This window comes from Gadus chalcogrammus, chromosome 2 (assembly GCF_026213295.1).
Source record: "Gadus chalcogrammus isolate NIFS_2021 chromosome 2, NIFS_Gcha_1.0, whole genome shotgun sequence".
Taxonomy (NCBI): domain Eukaryota; kingdom Metazoa; phylum Chordata; class Actinopteri; order Gadiformes; family Gadidae; genus Gadus; species Gadus chalcogrammus.
The window spans coordinates 10,719,461-10,744,460 of NC_079413.1; the positions used below are offsets into that span (position 1 = coordinate 10,719,461).

Consider the following 25,000-nt stretch of genomic DNA (forward strand, 5'->3'; position numbering starts at 1 on the left):
GCTGTGTACACTGGCAACACACATAAATACGTCGGGAGGGTGGTGTAGGAACCAGGGCCTGACTCATGGCCGTGATATCCAAAGAGGCAGTGTATGGATAGGACAGTGGTTTCAACAAGGACACACTCAACATTAAGAGTCATAAAAAAGGAGCAGTATGAAATGTATCTATTCTAGCACATTTTTGATGATGCCTCAAACTGCTTGACCTCCGTAGACGACGTAAAACCTGTTGCTAAAAAAGTTATTATAATGCATAGTGCAATCAACATAATGATAAACTAATAATGAATATATATATGTATATATTTACAAATAATGAAATGCAGCATCTATTCGTGTAAATTGTTTCAAAATGCTTTACCGCCATAAACTTCATGCGTAGAACCTGTTGCTATAAAAAATAATCATTCTGAAAAATACTTGAAGATGTAGATGTACATGTTTGATCCAAAACCGCTCAGGTGAAGCACCCACCATATGTCAGTGAGGCTGTCGCTGGCTAGCCCTGAATCTACCGGTGAGAATATTTGTGACGAACAACTGAAAAAGGTCTTTCTGTTGAGACCAACAGCCTTTCTGTTCTGCTCTCATGATACTCATTATCAAAAAGACTGCAGAGAATATATATCAAAAAATATTATTATAGCTTTGAAACCGAAATTATATGAAGGGGGAAATCCTGATCCTATAGTGCGCCAGTCCAAAAGTTTTAAAGAAACAGATATAAGGAGCAGGTTCCAAAGAAGCCCATACGAGGGCCGTTGTTGAACGTCACCAAACCACGCTCGTGCTAGGGTCCACAGCCGAGAAAACTGGTTTTATCCGGGAGTAGTAGGCATCATTTATTTAACAGAGAATCGCCCCGTTTGAACAACTATACATTTAAATGAGAAATAACACAGAAATGTTCACCAGAGCTCTGTGAGACCCAAACGGAGCTGTTTGCAACTGAGAAAAAGCGATTTGGGGGTTAACCTCCCCATTCAATTATACTGGAATTTTACACTAAATTATTCTAAGTTGTGATAAAGGTCTTCATATAAGTAACCTCTGGTCCTGTCCTATCAGGTCATCAAGTGACGTTCGCCAGCGACCAATCAGAGGAGGTTTCTAGAGTGACGGCCATCAGCAGGCAGGTCCCAGCAGAGGAAGATGAAGAGGAAGAAGAGAAAGAAGAGACAGGGGAAGAAGGAGCCACAGTCGGTAACAGTGAAGAAACATTGTGGATGGAGAAGAACAACGGGGGGCTGTAACTGAAGTAATTAAATAATCGACCAATGAGAGCAAGTGGTTGGGAGAATGTTTTAAAAGGAAACTATACTCTAAAGTCAAACAGTAAGGGAGAGATAATAAAAAATATGCTGTCATGTGCATGCCTTGATGTGGAGTGGAGTGTGTGCACAATGGAAACCGTGGAAGGACAAATAAGAGTATAATAAGAGTAAAATGGCTGAACAACCATTCATTTATATAGAGACAGACACAGAGAGAGAGGGAGAGAGAGAGAGAGAGAGAGAGAGAGAGAGAGAGAGAGAGAGAGAGAGAGAGAGAGAGAGAGAGAGAGAGAGAGAGAGAGAGAGAGAGAGAGAGAGAGAGAGAGAAAGAGAGAGAGGCTAAAGCAGAATGGGATCTTTGTGTGTTTGTATGCAGAGTTGCACTTAATGCAAAGGTGAAGAATGATCCTTCGCCACTGACACTATGCAGAGAAGACTACAGACCCCCCCCCCCCCCCCCCCCCCCCCCGCCCACCACACCACACCCCATCCCACTCTATCCCTCACCACCTCACCATCACCCTGGCTACCCATTTGCCCTTGTCTCTGAAGCAGTTGATAAAGGTCCATTTGACCAAACTTTTTACTGGAACACAAGTTCTCTCTTTCATGATTCCAGTCCCATGTCCTCACTTTTTTTGATCAGTGTTCTCAATGTGCCCTTTATAGGAAGTTAACCCACCGAGGATAAGTGGAGACATGCAATGAGGTTGAAAACGGCATCTTACAGCCTTGGAAATGTTGGTTTGGTGTGTCTTCCTCTGTGTGTTGGGTGCTGTCCTAGATCAACTGATTTGCATAATGACGTTCCGTTAGATAGGTCTACTTCACGTGTAGTGGGCCCTTGAATGGAAGCTGTGCATATTTTGCCATCTAGTGGTGAAAAATTGGTTTTACAGCTTTCTCGGCCACTACTGTGGTGGGAATGGGTTATAATTAATTGGGTTTAGTTGAGATATGTCACTAAGCTATAATATTTGTATGTGTTGAAAATGTATGTTCACGAGTGTCCTATTACCTATATCCTTTCAATTTATTCTTGCATTATTTGAATAACATCTCAAAAATCTGAACTGGCTACCTCTTTTTTCAAGATTCCCCCATTTGACTACTCATCCTGACTAACGAGACTGTTTTGGCAAAAGTGATGCATTGTTAACAAATTCAAACGTCTCTTACCAATATAAGTAATACTAATGAGTGATAATGAGTACATTTTTTGAGGCTGTATGTAAGCCATCTATTGTATTGTAAGAGCATATTTTTCTAATGTAACTCACTGTTTCTATAGAATTTGTAGCCATTGTTCAGTGTGACCTACCAATATCCTGCTCAAATTAGCAAGCCCTTTTTTGCTGTACAACTGGCATTAGAGCAAAAAAGAACCAGCACAAAGTACATTATCTCCATTATATAAGTTATTATTAAATCTCGGTCTCCCTCAGCTGTACATAATGTTGATTGTTGAATGTAGAAGTTGCCCAGACAGCTGTGTTTTCTTTTTTGTTGCTTGCAAAAATGTAGCCTAAGACAAAAATAATGACATTTTGTAATCTCTGTTATTACCGGTTACTTTAGCTTGAGATTGTAGTTCATGTGGACATCCGACAGGTGTACTTTCCTTGGCTCTGGCGCGGCAAAGCTCAAACTTTACCTCTCACTTTTAATTCTCTCTCCATTTCCTTCTCTTATGGTATGAAGACAAGCATGTCAAGACAAGAATTATTTCTGTTTATTTGTCTTTATTTTAACCTTTTTTCTGTTTCCTTTCCTCCTTGTTATTTCATTGTTTTAACACAATTATAAATAAACAATGTCCTTGTTCCTCTTGAAATCTGCATTTAATTACTCATGTAGGCCTTTTTCTATTTGACTTTGTGTGAGTCTGAGGTTTACTGCTGATTTTCATTCAACATCGACATTTTCTCAAAAATAAACAATAAAATATGATGGTTTTATCAACATACCTTACCAGAGGTGGAAAGAAATTAATTAAATTTACACAAGTAAATACGTTTTCAAGAGTTATCGAGAGGATGTAAAATTGCTATGACAGGATGTAAAATTGCTCAAAATCATTGTTCAAACCTGTTTATAGATTTTGGACCCCCCCCCCCTTGCAGTTGAAAACTTATTATTGATGAAGCATTAAATATGGCCAGTACAAAGTAAATAGTAACTAGTAGGCTACTCTGAGTAGTTTTGAAAAGAGTACTTTGTACTCGTACTTGAGTGAATTTTACAATACTTGTACTTTGAATTTAGTAAAATGTCAATGATGTAATGTAACTGTACTTTTACTTGAGTAGATTTTTTCAGTACTTTTTCCATCTCTGTATCTTTCATAAGGACTGAATGGGGATACATGGATTCTTTTTTCCCGAATTGACATGTGATCAAAAGACACGAAACTATAACTCATGAGACATTAACTCAAATGTATTTATTCAAAATGTATATTTCAACAGATATCTTTAACCAGTGATTAGCCAATTTACCGCAGGGTGTATTTCAATAAGACCAGCTCAAACTTTAAGATTTACATGTATATACATTTTAGATATGCATTTTGGACGACATATCTTTATATTGCCGATAACAACATTTATCGTTAACAAGAAGAAGTAGAAGGGAGCACGGAAACTGAACAAAAACTGAGAAGTGACATTAGATCCCGCCCATTTTTGGGTTGACCAATATATAGGCCGGAAGTGATTCTACTTCAAAAATGTTTCACGGAAGAGGCGAGGAGTGATGTTGACGTTACGCTAAATAAAGTGAGTTCCAAATGTATAATACATCTGCTTTATAGTAATTGTTTTATAAAGACCGTTTTCGGATGACATATCTTTTGTAGCATGTAAATGTAAATGTGGAGAAAAATGCCAACGGTTTGTATACTGTAAAACGGTATAACTGAGTTAGTCAGCTATCTTAGCTAGCTTTAGTTAGCCTGGTAGTCTCATAATTGGAAGAATATTGTCATGGGGTTATATTTTCGTTTGAATGTTGTAACGTTACCTTAGTTTAACTGTGTTTGATATAGCAATTAGGGATTTCAATAAGTATTTACTGTCAAGAGCTGTAACGGATTGTGAACATTTTAGTTGAATGATATTCTCGTGTTTTGGTTTATAGCAGAGGAATGTGTGCCAAGCTTTGCTAAAATACTTGGACTACATAGTTAATTATCCTTAATATATATACTCTTTGAGTTTGTTATTTAAAATAAGTGTAACTTAACCTTTGTTTATTATCCTCAATGAATATGTTGATGATAAAACGCAGTCAATGTTATTTCCTGACAAATCTAGTTCCCCATGGGCAATTCCAAAATATCTTTCATAACATGCAAGACACAACATGGACACAACATTATCTACGTTTTTTCATAAATATATAGGATAGATAGTTTGTATGCATATAGGTAGATAGATATATGCCCGTATATCTATACACATACTGTATGTAGATATGCATACAAGTTCCAACAATCTCAATTAAGATTCCCAATTATTGTCTGAACTTTGCGTAAAAAATGAGTCAATAGTTTCGTAGTTGTTACTTCCCAAATGTTCATGTTTCTGTTTCTATTATCCCTTTTTTCTATCGAATGATTTGAAAACCATCAGCTACGGATCTATCTGAACATGACCCATTGTACCCCGTCTCAGCGCAGGAATGCCAGGGGTAGACTACGGGGAGCTGGGGGGAAGCCTCCCTGCCATTGCCTCCCTGAACGCGTCCTACTCTACAACTATGTCCCTGCCCTCGCCATACATGCTGGTACCCCCCGGGGAGCGAAAGGTCATCTCTGACGTGCGGCGGACATTCTGTCTCTTCGTTACCTTCGACCTCCTCTTCATCTCCCTCCTGTGGATCATTGAGCTCAATGTGAGTGTGCTTCCACTTGTGCACACGTTGGTCGGTGTGAAACTTTTCGCTGATGGGTTTGTTCAAGCAAAGCTAATTTGAAAATGTTTTGCAATGTCAATACTGTGTTGTTAAGGTTTTTTTATGCAGCCGTTTTTCAAATGATGGCAAGATTTCCAGATCTAACTGTAGGCATCCCAGCAAGGGTCCTAACCCCTTCTTGCTTCTTAATAACTGGTATCTAAAAGTCAAAGTATCTGCTTAATGGTTAATGTTTGACTTGTCTGTTTGTTTTGAATCGTTGAACCTACAGATGTCCCACACAATATGGGACAACCTGAAGACCGAGGTCCTCCTCTACAGCTTCTACTCTTCCTTTTTTGACATCTTTGTAAGTTCAGCACCACAACACACGCCCGAGTTGGCTCCGGCTCCCGTCGGGCGTATTTCCTCGCTAGCGGTTTGCCGCTACCAGCTGTGGGTCGGCTAGGAAGGGTTTGGGGAGCGAAGCCGTCCGTCAGCTCCGGCCTCTGGCGTTACATCGCCGAGCCGCCTCCTTGGGCAGTGGATGCAGGGAGTGCAGTTCAGGCTTGTTTTTTAAGCCAAAACACTTTTTTTAATCATAGGCCTAAGGCAAGTTTATTTCTATAGCACCGGTTAAACACAAAGCCATAATTCTTCACACAGGTAGAAATTAAATGTAAAATCATCATTAAATGAGAAATGGGAAATGCAAAATAGATATAGAAAATATATGATGGTAAGAGAATGTGTTATGTCTTAATTTAATGTGAAGCTTGATGAGAACATCTGTAAAAAGGACATTTTCTAAAAGTTTTTGAATGCAAGGATATTCTATAAGCTTTTGGGAGAGTGTACCATTTGGGTATACCTGAACATTTAAAAAGATGTTAGAACAAGAGGACAATTTTAATTTCTTCAAATGTAATTATGCACTATTATGAAATAAAAACCCTGAGAAAGATTCTTGTTCCGTTTTCTTTGCCACAGCTCCTCGCTCTGTTTCGCTTCCTGTCTCTGCTGCTGGGTTATGCAGCGCTGCGACTTAGGCACTGGTGGGTGATTGCGGTAAGGTGTGTGTGTGTGTGTGTGTGTGTGTGTGTGTGTGTGTGTGTGTGTGTGTGTGTGTGTGTGTGTGTGTGTGTGTGTGTGTGTGTGTGTGTGTGTGTGTGTGTGTGTGTGTGTGTGTGTCACCTCGGACCACAGAGAGGTGTGTGTAATTTGACTTTGAGCAAGGACTCCTCTGGAACCATTTGGGTAACGAGTGCTTATAAATGTTTATTCAGCCGTCCAACCAAACCTTTCATAATTTGGTTGAATTGCTCTGTCCACAACAGATCACCACTCTAGTTACCAGTGTCTTCCTTGTCATCAAGGTTATCTTGTCCAACGTGAGTAACCCATGCCCTACTCGCACCCTGATGCAAAATGTATTTTCCCCATGTGCCTATTTCTATCTAGTGCAACACTAACTTCCTCTTTTGCTTATCTTCCTTTCTGCAAGCAAAGCAGAACTGATTTACTGTTTGCTTTTTGACCACTTCTAGTTGTTCAAGCATAATATTCCAGAATAACAAAAGATTCTGTTTTTAAACATTAGATTTAATATAGAGCTTTACAAGGTACTCGGATACTATCACAAGTACATAAAATACTCAAAAGTCACATTTAAAGATCCCATGCCATGCTATTTTATGGATGCTTTAATGTAGGTATTAGTGGGCCACAAACACAGTATTCAAAGACGTCCCCGAAATTCAGCCGTGGTGCAGAGTTACAGCCACTCCGAACCAGTCGCACATTGAGCTTCCCCCAAACGCGCTGTTTCGGTGGGCGTGTCAAGGCAGGTCAAGGGTGGGGGTGTGGCCCTGAGCAGCTTGTAGCCACAGTACCATGCAATCTGGTTACGGTGGGCGTGTCAAGGCAGGTCAAGGAGGGGGGTGGGGGGGTGGCCCTGAGCAGCTTGTAGCCACCCACAGTACCATGCGCTCTGTTTACGGTGGATGTATCGCAATGGCTCTTAGAAACCCATATTATACATAGATATCTATATCATATAATATATAATCTATATTATCACGGCCAAAAGCTGTGTGAGCCTCCAGACGATAGGCTATTATGAATCTCAAACGTCTTCTTCAGATTGATGTGGAAGTGGAAGAACCAGAGACGTCGGGGAACCCGACGAAGTCCTTTGTGATTCATTATATCGTCTGGAGGTGCACACAGCTTTTGGCCGTGATAATATGTATTATTTGATATAGATATCTATGTATTATATGATATTATTTAGATGTAGGGCCCCAGGACTGTAACGCAATTGTTGTACACTTCCTTGTTATTTGGATAACCGTTCTGCTTTTGGTGTTATGGCGCATAACACGTCGGACTCTCGTCTCTGGTATTTCTACAACGAGACTCGTAGTGGGGGTTATCTCAGCCATGGTTGAGAATGAATTGGGGGGAAGGAACTTTGGCTTTGACTCCCTCAAGAACATGAACCACGACGTGGAGGAGAAAAGGATTGTTGGCCACGAATGTATCCCGCTTGAGCCCTGCTTCCCGCCGCCTCGGCAGCGGTCAGCGCTAATCACCGCCTGCTGAAGCCGAGGCGGTGGTCCATCGGCAGCGAGGTTCCGACGACCGCGGTCAACAATCCCTTTCTCCTCCATGTCGTGGTTCATGCCTACTTCAGGGAGTCAAAGCCAAAGTTCCTTTCCCCCAATTCATTCTCAACCATGGCTGAGATAACCCCCACTACGAGTCTAGTTGTAGAAATACCAGGGACGAGAGTCCGACGTGTTATGCGCCATCACACCAACAGCAGAACGGTTATCCAAATAACAAGGAAGTGTACAACACTTGCGTTACAGTCCTGGAGCTCTATATCTAAATAATATCATGTAATACATAGATATCTATATCAAATAATACATATTATAGACGATATAATGAATCACAAAGGACTTCGTCGGGTTCTCCGACGTCTCTGGTTCTTCCACTTCCACATCAATCTGTAGTAGACAGAACCGCGCGCTGCCTGCTGCCTGCTGCCTGCTGCCTGCTGCCGGTGCGAGGCACCACCGCCCGGCTGCCCGCTGCCGGGCAGTGGTGCTTCGCGGCGGTGGTGCCTCGCGACAACCGGCAGCAGGCAGCATGTCGCAGTTCATGTACTTCGATGTCGTTCTGCCATTGCATTCAAAATTCTGTAACTAGCCTGTTAGTACGAACTTAGCAACTACCGTACACGTATTAGCATTTAGCACTAGCTCAATCACGAGTCCTTCAGCATTCTTGTGGGTGGTTACGAACCAACCAAGTGGGCAGGGTCATGAATAATAATTTGACAACGCTACGTCACAGTGTCACCTTATCCAGATCGGCTCATTTCTTCTGCCTTTTTCCTTTCATTGCCTATTGCATACAGCAGACAAACTACATAGATTTCAAACTTACCACAGCTCACAAACTTATTCAGACCTATGTTATTTAACAAACAATAGGAAAAATGTGATTTTAATGGCATGGGCTCTTTAAACATTTCAAAAGCATACCAATTAAAGTGTAATTCCGAAGAAAATTTAACCCAGGGTCTTTTTTGGCATGAAGCCCCATAAAATAAGCCCTCCAGACACCTTAGATAATCGAGTATAGGGAATGCCTGGAGCAATGTAACAGCCCAAATGGCTCCCATGTTATTGGCTTGGGGCAGTGTGAACGCTTCCAAATCGTCATTTTGTAACCACTAATATTGCTTAAAATAGCACCAAACCTCTGTAGTAGCATGACTAGGGTCCCTACACATAAAACAAAGCATCAACAACGTAGTTAGCGTACCGGGTGTTTATTAAAAAAACTGTTTTCCAAGTCGATTACCGGCTACCGTCAATAATAATAGAGGCACCAAAAAACTCAAACAGCCGAGTATGAAGAGGGGAGATTGTTAAGTCAAATTTGTTGGCTCTATTATATTATTTAGGGTAGCCGCCGGTAATCGACTTGTGTTAAGTTACCTACCGGTAAGGCACAGACTTAGAAAACAGTCTTTTTTAATAAACTCACGGTACGTTATCTAAGTTGTTGATTCTTTGTTTTATGTGTAGGGACCCTAGTCATGCGACTGCAGAGGTTTAGGGCTATTTTGAGCAATATTAGTGGTTACAATTTTTCAATTTGGAAGTGTACACACTGCCCCTAGCCAATAACATGGAAGCCATTTGGGTTGGTACATTGCTCCGGGCATTCGCGGACAAGCTCTACACTCGATTATCAACGAAAAAAAGTGTCTGGAGGGCTTATTTTATCGGTCGTCATGCCAAAAAAGACCCTGGGTTCAATATTTGCCGGATTTACACTTTAAGTAATGGAATGAAGGTAGGAGAGGTGTGGGAGAGTTGGCCTTTTCAATGGACATTATGACAGAAGTTTCTCTTACTTCTCTCCACACAGCTCTTTTCCGAGAATGCGTTTGGCTATGTGCTACCCATCACCTCCTTTGTGGTGGCCTGGCTGGAGACCTGGTTCCTGGACTTCAAGGTGCTCACGCAGGAGGCAGATGATGAGAGGGGTGAGTGGAAGATGCTCTTCAGTGTTTTTTTGTGGGTGTGGGTGGGTGGCACTATGCTGGTGTGCACGGTGCTGATGTGCACGGGTGCAGAAAGAACTGATTCCAGAACTGATACATTGGTGTTACAATAAAATACATTCAGTGCGTTTACATGACACTCGAGAAAAACAAATGATTGGGTTAGTCCGACTATGATTGGGTTTGCCAAGAAGATGGAGGAAGCCGGTGTGGTACCAATGTAGTTACCCCCTATAAGAATAGTATCCCCGGCCGTGGTAGCGTGCACACACCCAGTGCAGGCGCGCTCCAACTTGGGTGAACGGGATGTAATCGAAGTGCGCAGGCATCCAGTGCAGGCACGCTTCACCCTGTTGACCCAAGGCTGAATTAAAAGTACATGTTTATCTAAATGTTGGTCATGAACGAGGTTGTAACGTAACCACGGGCAAGTTAAAGCTTTTTTATTCCGACGTGTTTCGATCTTCATTCATAAATTGCAAACTGAGAGCTTAGTACTGAAAACATCTTTCCCGAATGCCACCTGAATTTGTTGTTGCTGATGGCTCTATTACCACTAGTTGAAATGGGTACAGCACCACCTTTCCTACCAGGGTAAGACATGCTCCGGCCAATGAATCGATTTTCTCACCGCCATGTATACTCTAACAATTGCAGTTGTCCAATTGAGCAGCATAGTCGAACTATGGCTGTTATCAGATTAAGCAGTGCATGGAAACGTACTGAGTGGTTGGCAACTTTTTTGACATGGGACCCAATTTGTAGCTGTGAAGTGGTTGTAACCCCAACTTTAACTTTTGTACGTCTTCTTCCAAGACTATTTTCTTAACTCAATCAATATCAATGTACCTGTGAACTTAATCACATTGCTTTACTACACCCTTAGTAGTAGTAGTTGTTTGCCGTGACTATCTTTCATTAAGCAGTCAGTTTCTACACAGGACGTCTATCAGACCTTTATAATTAAGCAAAAAGGGTTCAGCCGTCTCTAGCAACACCATCTGCATATCAGGGGACACAGAGTAGTGTCCCGACCCCAAGGTTGGGAACCACCGATATAACAAAAAGAAATAACATGCAAGGCCAGAACATTATTTTGCTGTAAAAAGAAATTGCACTGGCACTAGCATGCCGGACAACAATGCTCTAAACGATGGAACTCGCGAACATATCTGGTTATAAGTAAAAATGTTGTATTTTCCAGCCTACCTGGCTGTCGTGCACGCTGCGTGCGAGCGTGCACCGATGATGTACCCCCCTCCCACGTCGGATGGACAGTTCTACTCCCCGCCAGAATCCCTGGCAGGTAACGTTGTGTTAATGAGTCTTGCTATTATTTGTAGTCCTCATCTCTTCATGTTTTCCAGAGCCGATGTCATAAAAGGTACATCAGTCACTGTGTTTCTTGTATGTTTTCCGGCGATCTTTCTTTGAAACGTACCCACTGTGTATCCCAGGGTCGGAAGAGGATCTGGATGAGGAGGGTCTAGGCCGCCGAGCAGTCACAGCCGAGGTGGGTGTGTGTGTGTGTGTGTGTGTGTGTGTGTGTGTGCGCGTGTGTGTGTCTTCATGTGTGTGTGTTCAAACTGCTCCGTTACATGTGCCTTCCTCCTGATGCTGACGTGTTGTTGTGTCACTCCCACCCCAGGAGAAGGAGTATGTTAGGCAAGGCCGCGAGGCCATGTCTGTGGTGGAGCAGATCCTAGCCCAGGAGGAAAACTGGAAGTTTGAGAAAAACAACGTGAGTTCAGGCTGGGACCTTTGCTCACATTTTTTATCTGGGAGATAAGATTGCCATCTTGGCATTTGTATACTGTAGTAACAATGTTCTTCACTGTAACCTATTCTGACACCTCCTCCACTGAATAAATTCCTCATCGGTTTCATAGAAGGTTTTTGGAATACAAAGGTGTCTAATTAATTACGATATCTGATGTATTTCTTTTCGTTTAGGAAATGGGAGATTCCGTCTACACTCTGGAAATTCCCTACCATGGCAAAACCTTCATTCTGAAGGTACAATGGCTTCTTTGATCATTTGCCACAAACACCAGAGATTACTTTTATATGATAAAGCTGAAAAACGGGTTCATCCTCCATTCGGCCGTTTAAGAACAAAGCTAAGCTTGTTGACAAAATCCATTGGGTACCATTAGCTCTGCCTGGTTCTATAACCCCTTTACAAATTAAAAAAAAAATTCTAACAATATATGAGAATCTAAAGGTAAATGTATTTAACTATGAACAATGTATTAATAAGAAATCCAAAAACGTAGCGGGTTTCTAGTATCGTTAGCATATCAAGGCGGAACCTTAGTACAGCTTCTTTCTTGTTTGCCAACAAGTGCTTTCTTACACCAAAACTGGACCGATTCCGAAGTGAGATTTGTGGCAGCTTGCATCCTTAAGTGTTGCATTACTGCCATCTGCTGGACTATGCCATGGCCCATCTATTCCGGCATTGCTATGTCCTGCGTGAAAGGACGCAAGATCGACGTTTTCCAGAACGTAACTGCATGAACTGTGAATAGTGAAAATAATGAGGGGTTCCTTAATGGTTATCATTGTAATTTACATGGAACTATGTGAAATAGGCTTAGGAGAGTAGTTTGGTCAGACTTGTGTTCAGACTAGGGCTGCAACTAACGATTATTTTAATCGATTAATCGGTCGATTATTTTTTCGATGAATCGGATAAAAAAATAAACATTTGTAATTGCCGCATCTCTATTCAAAAACTGAACATTACTTCAAATTCACAGTGCAGGCTGAAGTGCAAAAACACCAGGTTATTGCTCCAACGTCCCGGAACTATTAAAAGTAATATCAAATGATAAAAAAATAAAAATACATAAATGGGATAGCACAAAAAAAACATACAATGTATGATATACATTTATAAATATACAGTATATAAGGAATGTCTATGGTTAACCGGTTAACCGATAAGATCTTTATCCGGTAAATACTAACGGTTAAAAATAAAATAAATCATCTTAATTTCTCTCAGATGACAGATCGTTTTCGCCAAAATCTTATTTTTTATTTTTTTGTGTTGCATTTGAACACATCAATCATATTACTGAGCCGACCTGAACACATCACATTTGACACTGTTTGCAACTTTTTTTTAAGCCAACTAGCTCTATATCCTGCCGATTTTAACATGGATTTAAAAACTGGATTACTATTTTTAACTGACGGGACTTTCTACACCGTCCGGTTGTGTGATTACTACCGCTGCTTTGAAAGACTGTTGATGCACGCAGTGCCGACTCCGAGCCCGTCTGCACACCGTCTGCAGCAGCAGCTGACAGAGTTTTCGGTTGGACTAGACGGACACTGAGTTGAAGGAGTTTTTTGTAACCCAAAGACAAGTCAAGGTACAACACTTTATATAGGCCTACAGTCCAGTGTTAAGATATGACCAAAGTACAAGCTGTGGTCGCTCACACTAAAGCTCGCTGTGGGCGTGCATGAACCATGAACCAACCTGTCGGCTGGCTGTAAACAGTGCCGCGCCTACGAGTGATGTATTAATCGCGCGACTCATCAAATCGATGACCAAATTCGTTGCCAACGCTTTTAGTAATCGATTTTTATCAATTTTCCTCGATTCGTTGTTGCAGCCCTAGTTCAGACTTGTGTTTACTGAACCGTCTAGTCAAATTTACTTTCATACCGGCACCCATACCATTCCAATAGTGTTTATTTTCCTTCCATCCTTTGCTGCAGGCTTTCATGCAGTGTACTCCTGAGCTTGTGTACCAGGAAGTTATCCTGCAGCCAGAGAAGATGGTCCAGTGGAACAAAACTGTGTCCGGTTGCCAGGTGACGACACTCAAACCTTTTAGCTCATTAGACCTTAATCACCTCACATTGACCCAACCAAATGCATTGTAAGTGCCACCTAGGTGCCTTCGACTATCAGAATTCAGAAGTTGTAATGGTGGATCGATAGGGCCATGTTCTATATTGAGTTCTGAATTCTTGACCTTTTCATTGAAAAAGACCTCACAGGTTCTGCAGTTCTTTTAGACTACATTCTTCTAGTCTTTGGTGGAAAGGACTTCTGGGACTAAGAGATTCTGGTGTTTGAAGGTCTGTTGCGTGCGTCCAGCGGGCTGAGCGTGCTCTTCCCTTCCTCTCCAGATCCTTCAGAGGGTGGACGACAACACGGTGGTGTCCTACGACGTGGCCTCTGGGGCGGCGGGGGGGGTGGTCTCAGCCAGGTGTGCAGAGACGCATCCGCCTCCATGCTCACGTTGGAGAAAATCAAATTCGAATCCATTTGGGCTGTCGATTAGTCGATCCACATCGTCACGTTTTTACAATCTATGAATTGTTTGACAAATGCCAAACACTTGCTGCTTCATTTTGATGTTCAATTCAAATATTTGGTTCATGGATCATTATGAAAGGCATAGTGAGTATAGTTTTTTTGTTGCTTCCTGTCAGATAAAGCAAGCCTAATTAAGACATTACTTTGGAATAAATCGTTTAATTGATTGACGATCAAAATAATCGTAACTTGGAGCCCTATTGTCCATCCATCATTGAAAAATGTATCGGACGGTGCTGATGTAAAGACCCAAAGAGCCAAGTGCAATGACATGAGGGGATATAAGGAGAATGTATTTCATCTGATTAGGATGGTAATGGCAGTAATGAGTCTTTTCTAACAGTTAAAGCTTGAAGCCATTGATTGATCATTATTTTTGTCCCTCAGGGACTTTGTCAACGTGCGACGCGTGGAGCGCAAGGGTGAATGCTACGTCTCCGCGGGCATAGCGACGGAGCACGACGCAAAACCTCCGCACAGTCGCTACGTCAGGTGTGTCCTCCCAGCATGTGGAGGTAATGTGTTATCACTGTATGGTTTGGTTCCATGCGACCAACTGTCTTCATCTCTCTGGTTCCACAGGGGAGAGAACGGTCCTGGAGGATTTGTGGTCCTCAAGTCCAACAGCAACCCGTCCGTGTGTACCTTCATCTGGGTCCTGAACACTGACCTCAAGGTGAGAACCAGGGGTAACAAAGTATCCTTGAACTTTGTTGAATAAAGGCTCCCCATTTGGAAGGGATGGGAACCTGCAGGGACCTCACGATAGGATATTACGGAAAGTATTTCAGAGAATATTTATAATTGCGTTTCTGTTAATGTAATCAAGCAATACGATTGTTAAAAATAACAATAAACTACATATATTGTTGGGGTTCTACATATCCATCCGTTTCCACAATTGTTATTTAAATTCACATGGCTGAACAAAAGAGAAATTGACTATTGGGGATTAATCAATGTTGCTCTATTGCCCAATGTTAATGCCATGCTCTACCAGTTCAACACAATGCAGTCAAGTTTTAGATAATGACATAATTGGGCTTTATTTTGGTAATATTCAACAGAAAAGATGTACTTTATAAACCCCAGATGGGAAACTATGGAGGAAACGGTTGAATAAACTTGACACCCGCCGTTTAGATTTGAGCACCTTTAGTCAAGTAAGACACTGGTTCGTCACCAGTACTGTTTTATACATTCTCGCGACTGTATATTGACGTTGGCGGCTCCCTTCATATGCAAGGGTGTTTTCTCCTTTCACTAATCTCTTTTGTCCGCCCAGGGCCGTCTGCCACGCTACCTCATCCACCAAAGTCTGGCTGCCACCATGTTTGACTTCATGACCCACCTGCGCCAGCGAATCACAGACCTGCGTTCCTCTCGCCGTTAGGAAGGATGGGGCGACGAGCCTCCATTTAAAAAAGCTATGTTGTGGGTGGTGCTGTCCCACGATGAGCGCTGATGACTCCCTAATGGGTAGCGCTGCATCAAATGGGGAACTGACATTGTTCACCCAGATGGCCTGAAGATGGTGTATGTGTGTAATGTCTACAGGCATTTGCACTGTATCTCAGTCGTTGGCTAACCGATTTGGCTGTTTAAAGAAGATTCTCTCTTCTTCCACTCATCTCTTTTTGTTGTTGAACATGGTTACGTGCATATTTTTATGTAGGCCGATGTACTTCACTTATCTTTAAAAAATCATTTTTTGTATCATTGTGCAGTGACACTGTTTGGTCAGGATTATGTTTTTTTAGCCTATCAGGATTTGAGTTGGAGTGAGGTCATTTTTTGTATCTTGCCTCGAAAAGAGCCAATGTCCCTTCACAACATGACTGAGACATTGCTGCAAACTCTCATGTCTGGTCTGGCTATGTTGAGCAGTAAAGACCATGTCTCACCACTAGAGGGAGATGCCACCAATCAAATGCATTGAGTTTCAATGGTCAGCGGCTTTGATCTCACCATTGTAGTCTCACGGATATAGGGCAATATACAAATGTATAGGCTCTGTTAGGAAGACGCATTTAAATACAAATCATCGCCACCAGCAAGCAGGTAATCGGTAATAGATTCCCTCTATTTCTGTGAATTGTATTGCTTGTGCCATCGTTTGAGCGGAATGATGACTCACTGATGGGTTGGACAAATTAGTAACTGTGCAAAATATAAGTGTAGATTGTCGACTGCAGATATTTATATTAATCTTGTTTACTAAGGGAATCCGATCGGCCTTTTCTTAATCCATGTACATAAAACCTAAAACTCTGCACCTCGTTGTAATGAAGCTCCTGGGTAACCAGTTGGCCGTCTCATGTGCAGACACTGCGCATTGGTGTAAGGCTAAACTCTGTTTACTCCCTGGTAGATGGGTCCATTGAACGATTTGACTGGGGGAGTAAGCAAGAGGGGCTGAGCTTGTGCCTTTCATTCGCCATAAAACTAGACAAAGCATGACAATTGTCTCTGGCCACATGCCACACATGCGTCCCCAATTGGGGGCCACACCATGAGGTCATCCGACCGTCATGACACCTCAAACTGACTTACTTTGGTTTTTGTTGCCTTCACCTCCCCATCCTGCCTGTACCTTCTGTCTGCCTATGATCCTCAAGTACAGCGGTTGTTGACCCCGAAGATACTTTGTTCACTTGTCAACAATGAATGAGTAAAGAAATAAGCACTCTAATTGACTGTGGATAGTACGAAGATGTGGGGGTCTTGGTTACACAAGAAAAACATGTCTGCCTTTACTTGTCCTTTTTACTTGTTTTTGTTTCATTCTGACATCGGTTATATTTGGAGACTCATGCTTCATAACCCCACCGCTGCACTTTGGTTGCTTTTACTGTCCTACCTATTATTGATGTTTAAATGCTTTTAACAAACTTAAATCCGAATTACTGTTTAAATCATGACTAGAATACTGATACTGACAAACTCAACATTTTATTTTGTAAGAAAAATCCCCAAAACTTTAAGCACAAATGAAACTCTAATAAAGTGTATACACTGAATACGCAAGTCGTTCATTATTTACAACTTCACACTTTATTCTTCAACTTAAAAGAGGTGGATGTTCATGGCTATCTAGATCGGTTGTGTGTTACATATACCTTTATGTATGTGGATTTCAGTATACAATTTATATGGGATCATAACCTCAAGGCATCTTCCCAGGATCACATGACGTTGGTGCTAGCGAGTTGATAAGGATGGGTGACTATACTCATTGTGAAATCAATCCCGGGGGAAGTTAATGTCACAAACGGGTGCTGGGTGGGGATCTGCAGGTCCCCTGGGGACAAAACATTGCAGCTCCTGATGGGTCCACGAAGAAAAGGAGCTCACATGATCTTGCTATGACTTGTCTTCTCTGTGTGTGTGTGTGTGTGTGTGTGTGTGTGTGTGTGTGTTATGCTTGGATGGGTTGATGCGCTCCTCTTCTTTGTCCTCCATAGTATGCAGATGAGTCGCAGCGCACCGTTAGGAATGAGCTATCCAGAAGGGAAGGGAAAACTCCTCGCCACTCTTTTTTCGCCTGAACTGGAACGAACTGTGAATAAAAAAACATTTTGACTGTTTGACAGCTGGGAGAGTTCTAAATTTGCAACGGTAGGCCTGCTGTGTATGCCAAATGTTAATTTGGAGTAAGATGGTCTGAAACATGTTGGGACTTGGTGTGACTTTGAAAAACAAATGGTTTCACCTTCAAACTTCAACTTTTATTTTTCAGCCGCTTTGTTCATCCCTTCATTACTCTAACGAGGCCTGGGTCGACGGAGGACTCGTTCAGCTCCTCTCCTCCTACGCATGGGACACCCGCTTAACACTTTCTGTTAGTCCCCGGTTTGACCTTCAGGTAATCCTTCTGGATCATTGTCCCTTCAGCAAGTCTGTACCTGCTGGTTCCGCTTACTGCCCGGTCTCCATAGCAATGGGATCTACATTCAGCCAGTTCTGCATGCGCTGCTGCTGCTGCTGCTGTGCTGCGGAAGAAGACGACAACGACGAGAAGCAGGCTTTACTTCCGTAAGAGGGTCCCACACACACACACACACACACCTAATTCCTTATGGTCTTTCTCCATCACACACAAATAATCACAGTACAAATTTATATCGGTGTGTAATATGCTTTAATCCATTGAAGTCAAGAGTAGAGCATATGTTTTTAATAGTTTAGCAGGAATTTGGATTTGAGTAAATTGGGCATTTGAGGCATTTAGCAAATTGTGTGTGTGTGTGTGTGTGTGTGTGTGTGTATGGGGGTGTATCCCTCCTCACAGTCCAGACCCCCTGGAGTACTTTGACCGTGAGGTCCAGAAGCGGCGGGACCAGGAGACCAACCTGTGGAGTGAGCCGGGGGACCCCAGCCACTCTGAGAGAGACGACGACCGGGCCCTCTACGGCCTGCTCCAGGCTCGGGGCAAGACTCGCTCGGGCTCCACGGTAGGGGACCGTGAGGGGGGGGGGGGGGAGTGTCATGTGATTGGACTTTTCTTTTACTTTTTTTTTCTGCATAGTTCTACACGCTCTAAAAGGTCAGGGGTAAGATAATACTAACGAATACAAAAGGGTCTTTCATTGGACCCATAATAATAATACTAACGGATACAATAGGGATTCAATGCTTTTTGTAGGACCCATGAATATTAAAACAAATGTTTGAGACGGATGAGATATTCATACAGGGATATGTGCCATTTTCCATTAGGTATTTATTTAGTCACTATAAATAGAATTATTCCCAATCTCTCATATATTTTCTTTGACTCTGAAGGTATGTCCATTTTTCCATAACCAAGACCAACAACCATGTAACCTGTTCTGGAGGGTTTGCACTGTACCACTGTCTTGTAACAGCGTTTTCACTGGCTGCAAGTACACCGTTTGTCGGGCAACGACCTTCTCCAATCACGGCGCCATCGGTGGGTACATAAAGGGGGACGGAGAAGAATCTGAGAGTTTTTAGTCTGTCGCATGTATATCTCCCGCAGAGGTTCCGGCGCCTGAGCGTAGACATCGAGGCATTGAGAGATACACGGCGAGAGGTCAGAGACAAGTGGAAGACCATCCTGGAGAACCTGGGTGAGCACTCAATCCACATGATCTCCTTAGAGATATCTATCTAAAAGGGTATATGAACTGGAATCAAATACACCAACGCCCCTTTTCCTCCGGCGGTTACACTTCGGACCCAGCACGCCTCAGCCCAGTAGTGGCGGTGTGGTACATCCCAGCTCAGTTACGTCTCGCGTTTCCACTAGGGCTGAACGATTTGGGGAAATAACCGTATTGCGATTATTTTGACCAATGCTGCGATTGCGATTTAATGTGCGATTTTTATAATTTATTAAGTTCCTTATGTTGTGTATTCACTAAAAAAGAAATAAATCATTCTTTAGCATGACCAACACAACATTGGAAGCAGTCAACATAAAAACTGCTCAACACATTTAGGCCAGGCCGATGTGTTGAGATTCATTTAAATTATAAACTTCTTTATTTAACTATTTAATTGTAAAATAAGAATGAATGAATCGTATAGATTTCCAGTCAGTAAAGGTAACAAATCACTTCTTTTTTTTTCACAGCCTTTGCGATTAGCATACCGCGTTCTATTACATCGCGATTTCGATTTGAATTAGATTAATCGTTCAGCCCTAGTTTCCACCGCCGACAGTACCCTTATGGTAGGGCGGGGATTAAGCCGTACGGCGATAGCCGCGGCAGCTACGTAAGCATTGTGATCCCATAGCAGCCCCACACAGTGTAGCGTGCTAATAAATCCAAAGAAGAACGCGCACAACGAACAAAGAGCATTGTAGGACGTCCAAGAATGACTGCAAACTTTTGCGTGACATTTTCTTTGATAAACTAAGCTTTCGCCGTTGTCTAGAAATGCCTAGTGGGAAATGTGTCGGTTTTTTATTATCCCCGTCGCACGATTCTGTGGATCAACAGATGGCGTGTGTAGCTCGAATTTGCCGGAACCCTTTCAGGCGTCTCAGTTCCCCAACGAAAGAGTACTGTGAGACGAGTACGGCTCCGTTTGGATCACGCCCACTTTTGGCGCTGGAAACGCGACCCGTGCCGCACCTTTGCAGGCTGAACCGACCCGTACCCTCCGGTGGTAATGCGCCCCAAGTGTACCGCCGAGCTGCCCGATCTGACCAGATCCCTTCCCACCCTACCTCCAGGTTTCATGGCGGAGGCGGATTCCTTGCTGACGGTGTCGGCCACCGCGTCCTCCGACCGCATGCGCAACGCAGCGGCCGCTCGCACCATGCTGCACACCTTGTCCTCCGAGACCTCCCTTTTCGAATCCAGAGAGCCTCCCCCCGAGAGATACCTCTTCATTCTGGTAAGGAAGGAACTGAGTGCAGCACCTAAACGGGAGGGGGATCGGGAACTAAAAGCAGGCCGAGCAACTCATTTCAATCATAGGAAAATGTATGATGGAAAAAGTTGGATTTGAGAACACATATGTTTACCTATAGATATGTCTGAATGGATGAGTCTCAACGATGTGTATCTAGGATTAAAGATGTAAAGGATTTGAACAAGGTACAACAAAAAAAGATATAATACCGAAAGAAAAATGTTTAGTGCAAAGCAAGACTAGTCTTCTTCTGCTTTTGAAAACACAATACTTGCCCAATGTGTCCACACTCTCTTGCACCGTTTCTTGCCTCCACCCCCCCCCTCCCTGCCAATCCAGGATCGTCTTATATATCTCGACGTAGCGGACGACTTCCTGGCAAAGGCCAGGCGCTTCTACCCTCCTCGGGATTCTGATGAGGAAGAGGAGGGCTCAGGGCTGTCCATTAACCTGCCCCTGTTGCTGGCCCGGATGGAGGCGGGCGTGAAAAGAGGAGCGGACGGTGTTGACGAGGACGATGAAGAAAGTGAAAGAGAATATTAGAAACCTTGAGGAGGAGGAGGAGGAGGAGGAGGAGGAGGAGGAGGAGGAGATGGAGAAGAAAACTGTGGTCTGTGTTGCTCGACTGGCTTTAGTTGCGTCTTTCTCTCTTCCTATTGGTGGTTCTCCACCACTGCTGTGTGGAGTTCAAAGTCTGAATCCCATCTTGTCCCATACTCTTCCGTTATTCAGAAATAAAATCCCATCGGTGATGAACAAAGTTGAGTTTCAGGTTTTTCTCTGGAGAGCAGTTTGTGTTTGTGTCTGTGTCCTGTGGTCCACAGAGTTAGAGGTTTTTCATTTGTTCCCCTCTTTTACCCCGGGGCATATTATGTTCAAATATGAAAAGGTTCCATTTATAATTTGTCTTATGATTATCAGCACTCTGCACTCTTTAAACCACAAGATTTATTTTTCATTTACTATCATTCAGCAGGTCAAGGTCGAATCGAACAATTGCGAATTGAACATAACTCATCATAGCATATTTATTCACGTTATTATTCTGGTAAAAGTAGTAGCATACAGTAATAATTGTGAAAAGCGATTACTGTAGTCAAACGTTTTTTCTTTTTTGAGTTTAAGAAAAGAAAGGACAAGTTGAAGGATATGGAGAGGATGTGATGAATTCACCCCTTGTAAACTATGGCCGTAAGTGATTTTAGCCCATGAGGAGATAGTTAGAGTTTTGTATTGTTCGTATGTATTGGCTGTTTAGAATGATGTTTAAATAAAGTTGTCCATCTAAATCCGGACCACTGTGTTGCATGCAATTGTCAACTCTAGGTTCTTTCTCTCCTGGGTTTGAATTAAATAAGGATAACTTATAGCCTGTTCAGCATTGAAACCTCTGAAATGCCCGAAGACTTCACTTTTGATGAGCAGGAGTGATGAACAGAATTGTCATGCGACAAAACATTGAAGCCGGCTTTCAAAGACGGGTGTTGTTGGACTTGTAGTTGGAATTTTAGAAACAGCAGCACAGAGAATACCCTGTGAGAGAATACCCCTACAACTGCAATGAATATTATGCTTGTTGGGTTTGAGTTCATTGAGTTGTTGCACTTAATGTTGGGCCACTGTTTTTCAGTTTTGTGACATCATTGAATGATGATGTATGTGAGCCCTTCGCACTAACCATTCATGTGGCTGTTGGAGCATGGCAAACATGAAATTAATGTTTGTTTGTTAAATTGACATACTGTACATAGGTTATTATTCTGGAAGATTTTTTAGGTAGTGGCCATTCCCCAAATGCACCTAAATACAGGAAATCATATCTACCAAATTCAAAATTTTGTAGCTTCTCTCAGCATACGTTTAGTTCAAGTGCGCAGTCATGTGGCCCTCTGACGGTGATGATGAAAAATGTGGCCCTCTTTATCATGAAAGTTGCCCATCCCTGATCAGCCTAACATTTTTCAAACAGGTTCTTGTCATGCGGTAGATATTCTTAATGTTTTCACTTGCAGTGTGTGTGTGTGTGTGTGGGGGGGGGGTCAGTTCTAGTGCTACCCCTTTGTACAGCTGATAACAGTTGACAATAAATACCACTCCTGCATGAACTGTGCGTAGCTGAATAGGGCAGCAGGCCTAAGGTACTGTATTTTGTTATATTTTATAACATCGGACATATTGGTGGTACAAATATTTTAGGTGGTACGCGGTATGAAAAGTTTGAGAACCACTGATCTAGATAACTGAGCACGTATTACATCACTCTTCCTAGTTGTCACATGAGGCAGAGAGATAGAAACCTTGTTGGGATGTTAGTCTGTGTGCCACGTTCACTAATGTGTAGCTGCTTTACCAAACCAAACCAGCCCGGATCTGACCATCTCTCTGCCTCGCTCCCGCTGTCCTCCCTGGGGTGGTGATAGGGGCTGGCGCCTGAGAAGGATGGGCATGTTGTGGTGGTCAGCTGTTCCCTGTTTATGTAACCAGGGCAGATTGGTCAGGGCACATCATTTAACACCATCGCAAGCAGTAGCCTACTGGCACATAGCACACAGACAGCCAGGAACGCGCGCACACACACACACACACACACACACACACACACACACACACACACACACACACACACAGATGCTAACGAGTACAGACACACACACACATGCGCACCAGCAAGCATAGACACAAAACAAAGAGATAGTCATGTGTACACACACACACACACACACTAAGGCAGACAGACCCACACACACAAGCACACACACACACACACAAACACACATGCTAACGAGTAGACACACACACACACACACACACACACACACACACACACATGCACACCAGCGCGCATAGACACAAAAACGCAAACAAGATACACACAAAAACATGTGTCCCCCACACACATACACACAAAACATATCCACACACACACATGCATACTAGCGAGCACACACACACACACACACACACACACACACACACGCACACACAAACACTATTATGTGGGAACAGAATAGACAAACACAGACCCAGTGACACAAAACGTGTTTGTATGAAAACTATCTCTCAATCCCCTGTCACAATCTCCCTCCCTCCTATCTCCCCCCATCCTCCCTCCTCTCTCTCTCCCCGCCTCACCCTCCCTGTCCCTCCCCTCTTTCCCTCCCTCCCTCCCACAACTATCCCTCCGACTCTCCCTCCATCTCCTTCCCTCACCGCACTCTTAACCTCTCTCCCCTCCCTCCTCCCTCCCTCTCTCTCCCCTCCCTCCTCCCTCTCTCTCCCCTCCCTCCTCCCTCTCTTTATCTCTCCCTCTCTCCCTCCCACCTTCTCCCCCCTCACTCTCCCCCTGCTCTCTCTCCCCTCCTGACAGCTCATTTGAATGTCACTCCGCAGCAGCTGCGGCAGCCGGGTTATGCAACACACGCCAGGCTCCTCGCGGCAGGGGATAGGAATTGTGAATCTGGGGGTGGGCGGGTCGAAGGGGGGGGGGGGGGGGGGGGGGGGTTAGTAACTTACCAGAATCCAGACCCTTCTTGATCACCTTCACACAAGTCTTCTAGCCCCCCCCCCCCCCCTAACCCCCCCCCCCCGGTTACGTAGGAGGATGAACTGGGGACATGTAGGTGAGTCACCCACCCATAACTGCTGAGAATGAGAGAGAGAGCGGTGTGCATGTGCGCACCGTGTCTTCATGGCTGGGTTTAACCTTGGCCAAATTTAATTGTCTGTATCAAATATGTTTGTAAAAGTTGAGGCATAATTGGATGTAACAGTTCTATCGTGTATGATCTGAAACTGTGCGGTGCATTTTTTATTTATCTTTTTTGCCATCTTTTCTTTTTTGCCATCTTTTGTATAAACAATTTCGGAAGATAAAAGGGGATTTTGGGGGGCCACCTGTCATAAAATGCATTACCGTGACGTTTTTCAACAACAAAAAGAAGAGAGTTTATGCTCCACAGAACCAAATCCTGGTTGAAAGGGAAATCATTAAGAGAAATGATCTCAGCTCCCGCGTATGTTAGTGACTTGCGACGTCTCGGGGATGACATTTCCTGGTTGCCATAGTGGCACAACATGACTGAACGTTCAATATGAGCAACACATACACGCGTTCTCACATGCACACAAGCTCAGGCACACACACATAGATCCTCTCACATGCACACATCCCCCCTCCCCCCCACACACACACACACACACACACACACACACACACACACACACACACACACACACACACACACACATACAAATACACACAACCACAACCGGAGTGGTAGGGGGATTTTGTTCTGTATGCCAAAGGCTGAAATAGTTGAGGTGTGTGTGGGGACCAAATATTTCTGAAGTACATTACCTTTGTGAGTTCTTTGTGAGTCATCGGCTAATCATTGTCATTGTTAGCTACATTAGTCTCTTAAGCAATCCAGCTCGAAAACAAACAACTAGTCTCTGTTACGAAGCGATTTCGATTCATAAGGTTCTGAATTGATTAATCACTATTCGATTCGATTC

General features: G+C 43.2%; 3 protein-coding genes across 7 annotated transcripts in view; all 3 read left to right on the forward strand.

Annotated features, from left to right (window-relative positions):
- The window catches only part of ppp1r1b (protein phosphatase 1, regulatory (inhibitor) subunit 1B), a 20,542-nt gene extending 17,406 nt beyond the window's left edge, over positions 1-3,136 (forward strand). For 2 of the 3 annotated variants that reach the window (XM_056580355.1, XM_056580348.1), the window contains one exon: positions 1,072-1,588. In XM_056580355.1, the coding sequence (XP_056436330.1) occupies positions 1,072-1,256 (185 nt within the window). In that variant the 3' untranslated portion in view covers positions 1,257-1,588. Of the gene's footprint in view, positions 1-1,071; positions 1,589-1,946 lie in introns of those variants that run through there. The other variant, XM_056580341.1, reaches the window with a different exon arrangement.
- A 426-nt stretch (positions 3,137-3,562) lies between these two features.
- Positions 3,563-16,577, forward strand: stard3 (StAR-related lipid transfer (START) domain containing 3). 2 transcript variants are annotated; one of them, XM_056580314.1, is made up of 15 exons: positions 3,563-4,054; positions 4,957-5,171; positions 5,464-5,541; positions 6,162-6,239; positions 6,509-6,562; positions 9,621-9,738; positions 10,961-11,062; positions 11,214-11,269; positions 11,405-11,497; positions 11,710-11,772; positions 13,492-13,587; positions 13,909-13,988; positions 14,486-14,590; positions 14,681-14,774; positions 15,384-16,577. In XM_056580314.1, the coding sequence occupies exons 2-15, from the start codon at positions 4,959-4,961 to the stop codon at positions 15,489-15,491; spliced, it is 1,338 nt and encodes a 445-aa protein (XP_056436289.1). In that variant the 5' UTR covers positions 3,563-4,054; positions 4,957-4,958; the 3' UTR covers positions 15,492-16,577. The 2 variants fall into 2 exon arrangements, with proteins under 2 accessions (XP_056436289.1, XP_056436281.1); XM_056580306.1 differs by having other exon boundaries at positions 3,565-4,054; positions 4,952-5,171.
- A 90-nt stretch (positions 16,578-16,667) lies between these two features.
- On the forward strand, positions 16,668-22,443 carry mreg (melanoregulin). Of its 2 annotated transcripts, XM_056580330.1 has the most exons (6): positions 16,668-17,963; positions 18,037-18,133; positions 18,390-18,552; positions 19,101-19,191; positions 20,304-20,467; positions 20,825-22,443. In XM_056580330.1, the coding sequence occupies exons 2-6, from the start codon at positions 18,039-18,041 to the stop codon at positions 21,026-21,028; spliced, it is 717 nt and encodes a 238-aa protein (XP_056436305.1). In that variant the 5' UTR covers positions 16,668-17,963; positions 18,037-18,038; the 3' UTR covers positions 21,029-22,443. The 2 variants fall into 2 exon arrangements, with proteins under 2 accessions (XP_056436305.1, XP_056436297.1); XM_056580322.1 differs by having other exon boundaries at positions 16,668-18,133.
- The last annotated feature ends 2,557 nt before the right edge of the window (positions 22,444-25,000 follow it).